General features: G+C 48.9%; 2 protein-coding genes across 5 annotated transcripts in view; one reads left to right on the forward strand and one right to left on the reverse strand.

Moving 5' to 3' along the window:
* JTB (jumping translocation breakpoint) overlaps positions 1–13,830 on the reverse strand; it is a 164,558-nt gene that overhangs the window by 128,037 nt on the left and 22,691 nt on the right. For 3 of the 4 annotated variants that reach the window (XM_063946760.1, XM_063946761.1, XM_063946759.1), the window contains exon 5: positions 11,531–12,119. The exons of the other annotated variant lie outside the window; for it this stretch is intronic. In XM_063946760.1, coding sequence (XP_063802830.1) covers positions 11,963–12,119 — 157 coding nt within the window. In that variant the 3' untranslated portion in view covers positions 11,531–11,962. Of the gene's footprint in view, positions 1–11,530; positions 12,120–13,830 lie in introns of those variants that run through there. 4 annotated transcript variants of the gene reach the window in all.
* Positions 8,057–13,830, forward strand: part of RPS27 (ribosomal protein S27) — a 59,229-nt gene continuing 53,455 nt past the window's right edge. Inside the window, exon 1 of the mRNA XM_063946764.1 lies at positions 8,057–8,063. Coding sequence (XP_063802834.1) covers positions 8,058–8,063 — 6 coding nt within the window. The 5' untranslated portion in view covers position 8,057. The remainder of the gene's footprint in view (positions 8,064–13,830) is intronic.

The following is a 13,830-nucleotide window of genomic DNA, read 5'->3' on the forward strand; positions in this document are numbered from 1 at the left end:
GACGGGATTCCAGCATTGGTAAATAGTTCTACTATCGATGTTTGGTCACTGATGGTGATCATCGCCTTTAGATGTCTGATGTCGGAAAGAGGCTCCCAATGGTTATCCCACACATGGCCATCCGTCGTCTACAAGTCCAGTGTACAGGGAGCAGCCTTTAGGCTTTTAATGCTGTGCAGAGGACCCTCCTCTATAAATGATGCAGTGAGAGACTTTATATGATAAATGGTAAATACAATGGAAGCACACAACCACAGAGTAAAGGATTAAAGGGTTCTATTTACTAGGCCTTGGAGAGAGGTAAAGTACGCGCCCGGCTCCTAACTGCCACACAACGGGGTAACATGGCAATTAGGAGCTGATTGGCTGGTACTTTATCTCTCGCCAAAGCTTAGTACATATACCCCTGAGGCTGCCCATTGGTTGCAGACATATCTGGCTTTCTAGCACCATTGTAATCAGAGAAGCTCAGCCATCAATACAGCCCACATACAAATGTTTCAGACGTATTGGCTCTCCCCAGTGCAGGATATACATCTCCTGGGGTGGGGTATATGGACTTAATGAACCATTACAGTATGAACCTTCTCAGAACGGAAGGCTTGGGTAATAGACGACTGTCTCCGGCGTCCGGAGTTGGCAATGTTTGTTTTATATTATATGGAGACAAAAGTAAAATGAAAAGTAAATATAAGAGCTGATCCGGCAGCTGTGTGCGCATCTGACGTTATATTTACCAGCTAGAACCGCACAGCAAGGTGCTGTATGGGTGGAGGGTCTGGGCTGGGGGTTCATATATCTTTCTCCAACTATGGATTTCATTTATCTGCTTCTGTGATACCAGACGGGATCATTAACTACCCAAGTCCAGGGTCTACTCACCTCAAATTCTGCGTCCATATGTAACGCTTATACGTTATTGATAAGGGGCGCTTGCCACCATGATTTCAGCAGCACAAGACAGACGGGCCATCACAGATCTGTTCCCAACTATCCCAGAAAATCTATTATTTTTCTTCTCCATCTCCTTACTGTCAGCTCTCCCATGTTGTCCCAGGTGCTCTATGGGATGGTGGTGTAGATGTTCAGACAAATCATTATTGTATTATAAAGCTACCAAGGTGGGGTTTTCATTCACTACGCTGAGATGCAATATGGTACAAGGGGGGTCATTCCGAGTTGACCGCTAGCTGCATTTGTTCGCAGCGCAGCGATCAGGCTAAAAATCTGCAGTTCTGCGCATGCGATGCAATGCGCACACGCGACGTACGGGCACAACGAACGATGCAGTTTTGCACAGGGTCTAGCGATGCATTTCAGTCGCACTGCTGACCGCAGAGTGATTGACATGAAGTGGGTGTTTCTGGGTGTCAACTGACCGTTTTCAGGGAGTGTGCGGAAAAACGCAGGTGTGCCAGGAAAAACACAGGCGTGGCTGGGCGAACGCTGGGCGGGTGTGTGACGTCAAATCCAGAACTGAACAATCTGAAGTGATCGCAGGTAGGTTTTGAGCTACTCTGAAACTACACAAAAAATTTTTTTTAGCCGCTCTGCGATAAAACCGTTCGCACTTCTGCTAAGCTAAAATACACTCCCGGTGGGCGTCGGCATAGCTTTTGCATGGCTGCTAAAACTAGCTAGCGAGCGATCAACTCGGAATGACCCTCAATGTCCACAGGTGCCACCATAGAGCCGGTATAAAGGTGATTGTCTGAGTGTGGGGTCACCTAGACAGCTGAGAAGCAGCACCATACTATCTGTGTCCCATAGGAGCCAGCTCTGTGGGTGCCTGTGTTTGATCTACCACTATGCAGTTTTCAGTCACTTGAGCACCCCCAGTCATTATATAAAGCTGTCTCCCATGCTGGGTGTTATCATTTCTTATTGGGGTGCTAGGTATGGAAAGTGGTCGCTGTGCCTAGGACAGAACGCCAACATCTAGATCCTCCATCCGTCACCTGGTTCGGGCACAAGGAGCTGGCTGAGGGGTGTAATCTCCTTACATAAGGTCTGACATAATCTCCGGCTCTGTGTAAGTGATTATACGGGGGAGGTGAGGCCAGAGGCTCCCAATTAGCATCTTACATACTGTCACCTTGTTCTGCTTCCCGCAGTGACGTCAGGGAGCCTGATGGGATTAGGGGGCCCGGAGCAGTTCTGTCAGTGGCCCCCATTCAGCCGCACACTTGTAATGATTGGGAACTTTAGCATCACAAGACCATTTCAGATGTAAAGTTAATTGTATGGAGCGGTGACTAATATGACATAAACTGCAAAGTGCTGAATCGTCAGACTCACAGTCAGGCCCCAAGAAAGACATTTCTATATTATTTTCATTCTATCGGGAGTAATTCTTCTTTAATAATGAGCGCTACGTAGCACATAAGTGCTGTACCCAACGGCAAACCTGATATTTCGCCTGATTAATCATAACAGGCACTAGAGCAGCCAGAGCGAACATTTGTTTGGTTGCTAGGGGTTACAGTACGTCTGCTATATGCACAGTGTTGCTTGATGTGTAAATATTCAGGAAGCTCATTAGGGGGCCAGCAGCACCCGCCAGTAACATCGGAACCTCTGACACTAATCAGAAAGTATCCGAGCCTCTGACAATACATCTCTGTGAGTTATCTGTCCCCAGGCTGAGCTGGAATTAAATTATATTGTTATCCTGAAGTGAGGAACGTTGGCGAGAAGCGGGCGCGCGTCGGAGATGAGATCCTCGGCCCGGAGATAAGACGCTGAGCGAGAGGGAGAAATGTGAGACGCCGCCTATAGTCTGATATCTGATGAGATGGGAGTAATCATCCAGGTCTCTGTTCCCATCTCACTCAGCCTGGCCGTCCGCTCTGGTAATATACGTCATCGTCGTTACTGGGAAAAGAACGATGAGAGAGGTGACGCGTTACCTGCCGGAGGAACAGGCTTATTATAAATAAAGCATCGCTTATACCCTTATCATTTCTGTGAAACTTTCCTCCCCCAGGGCAGTTAGCAGCGAGAAAACATCAGGAGACAAAACGGTCTCAGGTTTTGGGAGGGGGTGACTTTTTTTTTTTTTTTTAATAAGCGCAACTAGGCATTACGGAGGTTTCTTGTTTTTATTTTTAATGCAAGTTTTATTAGTTTTCAAAGATAACAAGATATGACTCCATACAATATACAGTAAGAGACACATTGCCAAGACAGCACAATGAATACAGACAGAATAATACCGCATGCAAATGTCAGACAGAAAGAGAACAATGAGACACAATTGACAATGACAGACTGTCAAAAAGTGAAACACTGTCGCAGCTTGATAGGGTGGGGATAGGGAAAGAGGTGAAAGCAAGACAGAATAAGGGAAGGAAAGGAGGGGGTATGGTTAGTGAGGAAAAAGAAGAGGAATGGGGAGAAGAGAAAAGGAGGACTCAGGACGGAAATGTAGTAAAATGCAGCGTCAAATACGGGGCTCATGGTGGGGAAGTCCAAGAGGGTCAGACACCAGCAAACTTATGCAGGTGTTCATGGAGACTGCTAGTGACTTGTTCCATAGGATAGGTGTGCCAAATAGAGTCTTAGGGGGACATTTACTAAGCAGTGATAAGAGTGGAGAAGTGAGCCAGTGGAGAACTGTCCAAGGCAACCAATCAGCACTTAGGTAACATCTATAATTTGCATACTATAAAATTATACAGAGCTGCTAATTGGTTGATGGGGCCACTTCTCCACTGGCTCACCTCTCCACTCTTATCACTGCTTAGTAAATGTCCCCCTTAGAGTGCAGAAGAGGAGGTGGGAGGGAGGGTATTTTTTTTTCCAGTGAGCCGCTGCCGCAAAATTGGCTGCATTTACACTATGTTAACAAAAGTGATTGGACACTGACAGAAAATAGATCAGTGAGATGTTATTGACGTCGGTACTTTGTAGGTCCACCACGTGCAGTGATTACTACAGACACCTTCCTGGCAAACTTTCCACAAGTTCCTGGACAGCAGCAGGTGGTATGATTTGCCATTCCACCATAAGTACAGTGACCAACTGCGACACTGAAGGTCGAGTCAGTCTAGAACGTACCCATCGCTCTAATTCATCCCTGAGGGTCTCAGTGGGGTTAAGATGTGGACTCTGCGCTGGCCAGAAAATCCAGGTTACTAAATCTTCTGTATACCAGCCCAGCGCCGCCCTGGAAACATGACAGGTGGCATTGTCGTCCTGATAAACACATTTGTTGTTTCCGTAGAACTGCCACAATGTAGGGAGCACAGAATTACAGAGAACAACTCTATACTTCTCAGAGATACTGGGAACATGCATTACACCTAGAGGACCCATGCCAGACCAGCTGAGACATCCCTACAGCATCACGCCGTCACCTCCATGCGTTACTGTAGGCACTGTACACTCTGGCATCAGACGTTCTCTTGGCAATCGCCAAACCCAAACACGTCCATCTGATCTGACAAGTGTAAACCGTGATTGGTCACTCCGTAACACTTGCCGCCATTGTTCCACTGTCCAGTGTTTGCACTCTTTACACCATTGTTAGTGCTGGGCTGCGTTCTTCTTTGTGATCAGAGGTGTATGATCAGCTGCTCACCCATAATATCCAAGTGCATGGGCCTCCCTGCCAAGTGTTCCTGTGGAAACCAGCACATTATTGCCCATTTTGAACTCGTCTGCAATGGCATGCATGGAACGACCCCTGTTCTTTCACAGCTCCCTGGTTACTACTCTGCGGTACCTGGGTTGAAGTTTGGGGAGTCTTCCAGGGCGAGGCGCATTCCTGCAATGCCCGCTCTTCTTCCACACATTAATGACAAAAGGCACAGTGGATATAGAAACCTTCCTGACATCTGCAACGCTTTTCACCCTCATACCTCCGATCGCCTAGCCTACGATGATCCCTTTTTTAGACTCGGTAGCTCATTCCGGAAAGCCATTTCATAAGCAAATGATCCAATCAGTGCCCCCTACCCGATATATACCTTCACGAACACGTGTGTGCTGCAGGAGCGTACCATTTCACTTGCACTGGGGTGTCCAATCACTTTTGTCTACAAATTGTAGAATATTGCCTAATGAGTGCCTGTGACGGGTTATCTACATTATGGTTAGTACGTGGAAGGAGGAAATGAGATGGGCAGTGCGGAAGTGAGCAGTCTGTAAGGTAGAGAATGAGGCAGTGGACTTTATCCCAAACGCTCTTCATCTTTGGGCAATGCCACCAAATATGTGCAAGGGTGCCCTGCTCTCCACAGCCTCTCTAACACATATCAGAAGCTTGGAGAAATAAAGCACAGATACGAGTGGGAACTAAATGCCATTGGTAAAGACGTTTATAAGTATTTTCCCGGATTGTAACACAGATGGAGGATTTGGCTCTCAATCCACTCCTTCAGCTCCAGAGCCTCCCAGAAGTCCCTCTCCCAGATAAGCTCATGGGACTCCTTGGGAGAACAATTATAGGAGAGCAGAAGGCCACAAAGGGAGGAGATAAAGCCAATAGAATCAGATTGTGGAAGACAGAATGGTTTCAGATCTGATCGCTGGGCTGCGTTTTTTGCTGTCCTGCGTTGATAGTTGCCTCCTACAGTGGGAGTGTATTTTCGCCGTGCAAGTGTGCGATGCTATGTGTACGCCGAGCTGCTAAAATTCTGTGTGCGCAGTCTCTGCACAGCCCAGGACTTACTCTTCCAGTGCAATCACATCAGGCTGATCGGGGCCGGAGCTGACGTCAGACACCCTCCCTTAAAACGCTCGGGCACACCTGCGTTTTCCCGAATACTCCCAGTAAACGGTCAGTTACCACCCACGAACGTCCTCTTCCTGTCAATCACCTTGCAAACAGATTTTTTGCACCATCCCATCGCTGACCGGCGACAAGTCACTACTGCGACTCCGGACGGACACAATGGGGGCGCATGCACGGCACAACTGAGATACAGCAAAAAAGAAGTTGCAGATCTACGTCCGTCATGGCGTGCCAATCAGAACGCACTGGAGCGCCAGGTAAGCCGCATTATTACAGTAGCCACCTCCCCCCTTACACACTGCCTTCACATCCTGTCAGGCCTAATTGGGAGAGAAATGTAAAAGATGATCCCTACTAATGAACAGAAAGCACTGCACGTATATCCGCCCCTCTCCCTCCGCATCACAGGCAGAGATAATGGGCGGAGGAGATTTATAGAGATCAGGAAGACGTGTGGCGAGTAATTACCACACCAGAGCTTACTCCTAATCTCAGCAGTCAGTAACACACTGCCACTTGCAGCATACAGGACCTGCCATGGTGTGTGCCCAGTACCTGCCACCCCCCTGCGTCTGCCTTCTCGCCTCTCTGCTCACAGTCCTGGCACACGGGGAAGCGGACTCGCGAGAGTTATCCTACGCCGCAGGGAGCCAGAGAGTCGCCGAGAAGGAGCTGGTAAGTGGCCTCCGCAGAGACCCATAAGGCGGTATTAGTCAGTTGGGAGTCTGTTTTTTCATATCTAATAGACAGGACACCCAACCGACTTTTCTAACATTTGAATTCCCCCCATAGTGGCAGGTTTACCAAAGCTTGGAGAGAGAAAACATACCAACCAATCAGCTTCTGTAATTTTTCAAACACAGCCGGTAAACTGACAAGCTATGCGCTGATTGGTTAGTACTCTCTCCACTTTATCTATATCAGTGTGAATGATTAATGACATGATAGGCTGACACTGTAAGGGTAAAGGGGGCAGCAGCCAATGAGATGGTGGTTTTCGCCTTCTGCCCTTGCCGCTACCACCTCTCTCCCCTGCACCAGCTTATACAGATACCCCGCAATGTGAAAGGCTGGGCAGTACCTGTTATAGAGGCAGGGTAACAGTGATTATAGGGTCTGACCGTGTGATATCTCTGCTCCCACAGCTGCTGGAGCTACAGGACGTCCTGGAGAAACTCCAGTCCAAGAGAAGCTCCATGTGGGAGACCAAGTATAACCGGATGCCCAAGGTGAGTGCTGGGAGAGAGTGTGGTGCAGGGGTCAGGGTGTGACAAGCCAGCATTGGAGAGGTGGGGGTGGGAGGGTGTCAGAGGGATCATTGAGGTGCATCTGCCACTGGGGGTGGGGGGGCGCAAGAAGAGCGCAGGGCAAGAAACGCACAGTGGAGGACATTAGTAAAACTTCTTGCATGAGGATGATTAACCAAAGTGTGTCGCCAGCCTACCGTATTCAGTCTCCATCTTCTGCTTGTCCCTGTGCCACCAATTATGGTATAACAACCTCTAGCCAATCAGATTATCCGAGTGCTCACAGCAGCACAGAATATTCAGGAGGAGTATGGTCCTCCGTCCCGGGTGGTAGTGACCAATCCGCTTATGCTCACTACCTGCACCCTCCTCCACTTCTCACGCCCCTGTCACCTTCTCCTACCCGGCATCCACTTACCTGCCTATCCCCACCCATCCTCGAGGCAGGGACAAGGCTGGTCTTCCTTTATTGTCTCCCCACACATTGCAGGTCCACTTTAAAATAGAATGTAAGAAGCACTTGGCTCATCCAGCCTGCCCTAAACACACAAATACTAACACATTCATTTTTGTTGGGAGCCAATCAATTTACTTAGAATACACCATGATGGGAATGGAACCCGTGACCTCAGCGCTGTAACGGTTACATCGTTTCTGAGGTTGAAAAAAGACAATCTGTCCATCGAGTTCAACCTATTGGTGGTCTCCTACACTATTATTTTATACGTTGAAATGATGAAGATGGCCGTTATTTTTTTTAATATAGTGTGCGATCTACCCACCATAACCCTGTATATCCTTATCCATGAAGAATTTATCTAACCCATTCCTAAAAGTGTTAACAGAGTCCGCCACTACCACTCACTCAGGCAGGGAATTCCAAACACGTATTGTCCTTACTGTGAAGAAACCATTTTGTCTCATTGTGCGAAATCTCCTCTCCTCTAACCTAAGCGGGTGTCCACGTGTCCTCTGTGCTGATCTTACCAAAAACAGATCCTGTGTATTGCCCCCTTGTATACTTGTAAATGTTGCTCATGTCCCCTCTTAATCTCCTCTTTCCCAATGTGAACATGCCTAGATTATCCATCCCCTTGTGAGGCAATAATGCTAACCATTGCACCATCCGTACTGCCTGAACGTTGTGCTCCACACCTAACAGAGCCTGTCTCCTCATCATCATGAACAGCACTTTCCCTCCTCCCTGAGAGAGCGTAAGCTCCCTGTAGTGGGACTCTCCCAGCCTTCTGTCCTATCAATAACCCTGTATGTCCTTGTGCCATGTTGTATGTACCAAGTCTACGTTCCTTGCACCCCATACTGCAGAGTATTATAATACTCAAACTTTAATAACATGCAAGGAACACCGCAGCACAGAGTATTTCAGAAGGCACATGTGCTGATTTTGCGGGGAGGCGGATACCTCTCCTCCCGTGTGACTGCGTTAGGGAGGGCAGGGCTGCGTATGAGAGATACTATCTTCAGGTGCATTAACGTCTTTGATAATGAGAAAAATTAAAGCTCTTTAATGATACACAGAGGTATAGTTTCTATTGGCTGTCAGTAATGGTGCCGCTTTCTCTGCACTAGTGCATCATGGGAGATTCCTGCGCTGTGAAGAGAGGACCACACATTGGGAAGCTGTGCAATTGTCCGCCCAGAAGCAACTGCAACTACTTCTTCCTTAAATGCCTCTGAGTCGCTGTCCCGGGTCCTGGCTGGGCCCAGCGGGACATGGAGGACGTGGGAATTACAATTCTTCCATCGTCGGACATTTACCAAACTCTCCAGAGCCTTGGGCCCTGTGCATCACTCCATGAAGCCGGGGATTACAATAAGCCTCCGCCCGTACAGAAAAGCTGGGGCCCAGGAACAGGAGAGACGTCAGACCAAATGCCAAATTATTTTCCAATTACATGCAATGACCTGCAGGTTATCAGAGCCCCCTGGCCAGGGATTGACTGGACAAGGCTTTAGATTAGCCTCCAGTCCTGCAAATAAACCTGTATAGAGGATTACATCCCAGGGCCCCATCGCCTGTCAGCAGTGGACGGATGACGTAGATCTGGGTGATAGGAGCAAATAGAAAATACAATTGCATATAAACAGTGGTGTCTGTGCTTCTGCCTGCCCCCGGGGCCGATGCAACGCAATCACAACAGACCCCCGCTTTCTGATCTTTACATTGAAAATGGAGAATTGATAAGGGGGATTTAGCTGCAAAGCCGGAGCGGAGGTCAGTATGGACGCTTACGTCTCTCAGAGTACTACATCATGTACCGCGCAGCTGTACCTTACCCTCAGAACTTTGCCTCACGCCTGGTTTCCACACTTACCACCCCGGGATATGAAATCCACTCTCTGTAAATTACTCCTGTTACCATGTATAAAACAGATCATACGAACAGCTGTTACATTGGATTTTCCCCTACAATGGGCTTTAGTTTACTGTCTTCTCTGAACTGTGCCCTCCGGTAAGTTTAATACATGCACTGCTTTAACTCTGTGTTTTCCAACCAGGTATTTATATCATCAGGCTGAGTTGTTTATTTCTATTTCCCTCTGGAATAAAACACTGAGCTACTCCCTATATACAACTGTACAAAAGGGCAGAGAGGGGAGCTGGGCAACAGAATTACACTACTCGGCCAAACAATATAAAGACGTGGCTGAAAGGCACAGAAGGGGAAAGAACAATCAGGGGGGTGGGGGGGGGGAACATTCTGCAGCAAGGGCATGTACAATGCAATAGTATGAAGATGTCTGGAGAAGAAGAAAATATACAAATATTGCATAAATAGAGATTTTATAAACACTATTACCTCTCGTCGTTCTTACTCTAAATGACTGCACCTCTGTGCACTCTAAGTACTTCTATGGCCCTAACGTCTATCCTGTTTCTAAAAGTACATTGGAGCTGTCACAAATCTATACAGTATTAATGCTATTATAATAGATATATGAAACAGGTGAATGCAGGCTTATGTAGAATGACAGAACAGTGTGACTACATGAGTGAGTTGTACAGGAGTAAGACCTCTGCAAACAATGGATGGTTGCAAACTAGCGCTGCGTTTAAAATAATAAAATTTTAAAACAACTTGAGACTTTAATTTTCGTCCGAAGTTTCTTTCAGATTCTTTCCTTTAATTAGAGAGACACTCACTTTATCGTTCTGTCTCGTTTTCACGTAAAGGTATCTTTATATCACCGAACATCCATGGTAAATTTCATATACAATGAAATAAGCTGTTGGATTGACACTTACATTAGTGTACTGTCTCGCGTGCACGTAACGGTATCTTTAACACCCCTCACAGAATAGACAGCAGGAATGGAGCAGACCAGTGTTTTTTCTTCCAAAGCACACGACTTTTTATTCGTCCAATACAGCAAGAACAAGTGATCAAATATGATGGTTAGCAGCAACTTCAACGCGTTTCGGGGATTCCCTCCCCTTCCTCAAGAAGTAAACTAAGTTACTTCTTGAGGAAGGGGAGGGAATCCCCGAAACGCGTTGAAGTTGCTGCTAACCATCATATTTGATCACTTGTTCTTGCTGTATTGGACGAATAAAAAGTCGTGTGCTTTGGAAGAAAAAACACTGGTCTGCTCCATTCCTGCTGTCTATTCTGTGAGGGGTGTTAAAGATACCGTTACGTGCACGCGAGACAGTACACTAATGTAAGTGTCAATCCAACAGCTTATTTCATTGTATATGAAATTTACCATGGATGTTCGGTGATATAAAGATACCTTTACGTGAAAACGAGACAGAACGATAAAGTGAGTGTCTCTCTAATTAAAGGAAAGAATCTGAAAGAAACTTCGGACGAAAATTAAAGTCTCAAGTTGTTTTAAAATTTTATTCTTTTAAACGCAGCGCTAGTTTGCAACCATCCATTGTTTGCAGAGGTCTTGTGTTGTATAGGGATAAAGTAAGGGAATATCCCATGTGTTGCAAACCAGCAGCTTTTATTTTGTAGCGCAGGGCTGCATACATATACGATTGTTAGAGGAGTAAGACCTCGCCTCTCACATCAGAACAGAGGCGTTATCTACGGTAAATGTTCTGCACACCGCCCGCGGTGTCTGCGACGCAGGAAATACTATATATCTGTACGATGATACTTTATTTGCTGTGCAAGCTTTTATCATGTACTACTGTCTTTATAACTACAATGTAGGCAAAAGTATAAGACCGTAATACGCATGTCTGTGTTTCTTTATGAAGGATTATAACCCCGCAGTGGGAGGGAGCGGGTAATACAGTTAAACTACATGTGACTATATAATATTGCTCTCAAATATGTACTTTGCTTATAATAAAAAGAGCCTGACAATTGTTCATGTTGTTATGTCTCAGAATGGCTATTGTTTTCAATGAGTAAAAACACACGCGTGTATTTCAGAGAATGGCTAATCAAAGAGTCAGCCACATCCATCAATGTACGACCCCTGCTGCAGAATCATACATATAACTAGTTGCCTGGAACACCATGCCATACCAGCCCACCGCTGCACGTGTAGAGGCAAGACCTTATAGTCAGGGTCACATAGTGTCTTTATTTTTCTATAAAACAACAAGAGAACAAAGCTCCGGTAATATACCAGACAGAGAGCATTATAAATACATCAAAAGTCCCGATATCTTGCAAACATTACACCCCCCCCCCCCCCCCAAACACCACCAGCCAGAACCGAGATACAGGCCTGGTATTAAAGGGGAAGGGACTGCACAGAACAGTGACGCCTGATTGGTGGGATGCCACCATTCTGCACCTCCAACTGCTACCACGTCCCGCCAATCTGAAGCCATTGATAAATGGTGGGCATATCATGTACCCCCCGGTTCCAGACATCAGCCAAATAGGTGCAGATCTCTACCACTATGGAGAGAAGGTGGCCAGGTGTATTCCAGGGGAGAAGATCCCGATCCACAGTCCAAGTACCCCCTTCCTCCGCAGAAGACCACACATTAAATGGACTCGATCTGCTTGCGCACTTTCTCCAGGGCTCGCCGGTCCAAGGTCCTCTGCCGTGATACCACCACCAGAGAAAGGAGCACCGAGCCTGCCAACATGATGCCCACAAACTCCCAGAAGTACCTCTTCTCCATGAGTGCAGAGCGGCAGCTGGGAGGAGGGAAAGATCTGCAGTTACACAGCGCACACACCCACCACACGGGGGCTCCCTACACCTCAGCCACACCCCCCACCTAATATACCCAGCCTGGCAGCCGGGAGGAGAAGAGGTGTGCCAATTACACAGCGCACACACCCACCACACGGGGGCTCCCTACACCTCAGCCACACCCCCCACCTAATATACCCAGCCTGGCAGCCGGGAGGAGAAGAGGTGTGCCAATTACACAGCGCACACACCCACCACACGGGGGCACCCTACACCTCAGCAACACCCCACACCCAATATACCCAGCCTGGCAGCCGGGAGGAAGAGGTGTGCCAATTACACAGCGCACACACCCACCACACGGGGGCTCCCTACACCTCAGCCACACCCCCCACCCAATATACCCAGCCTGGCAGCCGGGAGGAGAAGAGGTGTGCCAATTACACAACGCACACACCCACCACACGGGGGCACCCTACACCCTCAGCCACACCCCCCACCCAATATACCCAGCCTGGCAGCTGGGAGGAGAAGAGGTGTGCCAACTACACAGCGCACACACCCACCACACGGGGGCACCCTACACCTCAGCCACACACCCCACCCAATATACCCAGCCTGGCAGCCGGGAGGAGAAGAGGTGTGCCAATTACACAGCGCACACACCCACCACACGGGGGCTCCCTACACCTCAGCCACACCCCCCACCCAATATACCCAGCCTGGCAGCCGGGAGGAGAAGAGGTGTGCCAATTACACAGCGCACACACCCACCACACGGGGGCACCCTACACCTCAGCCACACCCCCCACCCAATATACCCAGCCTGGCAGCCGGGAGGAGAAGAGGTGTGCCAATTACACAGCGCACACACCCACCACACGGGGGCTCCCTACACCCTCAGCCACACCCCCCACCCAATATACCCAGCCTGGCAGCCGGGAGGAGAAGAGGTGTGCCAATTACACAGCGCACACACCCACCACACGGGGGCACCCTACACCTCAGCCACACCCCCCACCCAATATACCCAGCCTGGCAGCCGGGAGGAGAAGAGGTGTGCCAATTACACAGCGCACACACCCACCACACGGGGGCTCCCTACACCCTCAGCCACACCCCCCACCCAATATACCCAGCCTGACAGCCGGGAGGAAGAGGTGTGCCAATTACACAGCGCGCACACCCACCACACGGGGGCTCCCTACACCTCAGCCCTCCCCTCCCCCAATATACCCAGCCTGGCAGCCGGGAGGAGAAGAGGTGTGCCAATTACACAGCGCACACACCCACCACACGGGGGCACCCTACACCTCAGCCACACCCCCCACCCAATATACCCAGCCTGGCAGCCGGGAGAAGAGGTGTGCCAATTACACAGCGCACACACCCACCACACGGGGGCACCCTACACCTCAGCCACACCCCCCACCCAATATACCCAGCCTGGCAGCCGGGAGGAGAAGAGGTGTGCCAATTACACAGCGCACACACCCACCACACGGGGGCACCCTACACCTCAGCCACACCCCCCACCCAATATACCCAGCCTGGCAGCCGGGAGGAGAAGAGGTGTGCCAATTACACAGCGCACACACCCACCACACGGGGGCTCCCTACACCTCAGCCCTCCCCTCCACCAATATACCCAGCCTGGCAGCCGGGAGGAGAAGAGGTGTGCCAATTACACAGCGCATACACCCCACCACACGG

This window comes from Pseudophryne corroboree, chromosome 12 (assembly GCF_028390025.1).
Source record: "Pseudophryne corroboree isolate aPseCor3 chromosome 12, aPseCor3.hap2, whole genome shotgun sequence".
Classification (NCBI taxonomy): Eukaryota; Metazoa; Chordata; class Amphibia; order Anura; family Myobatrachidae; genus Pseudophryne; species Pseudophryne corroboree.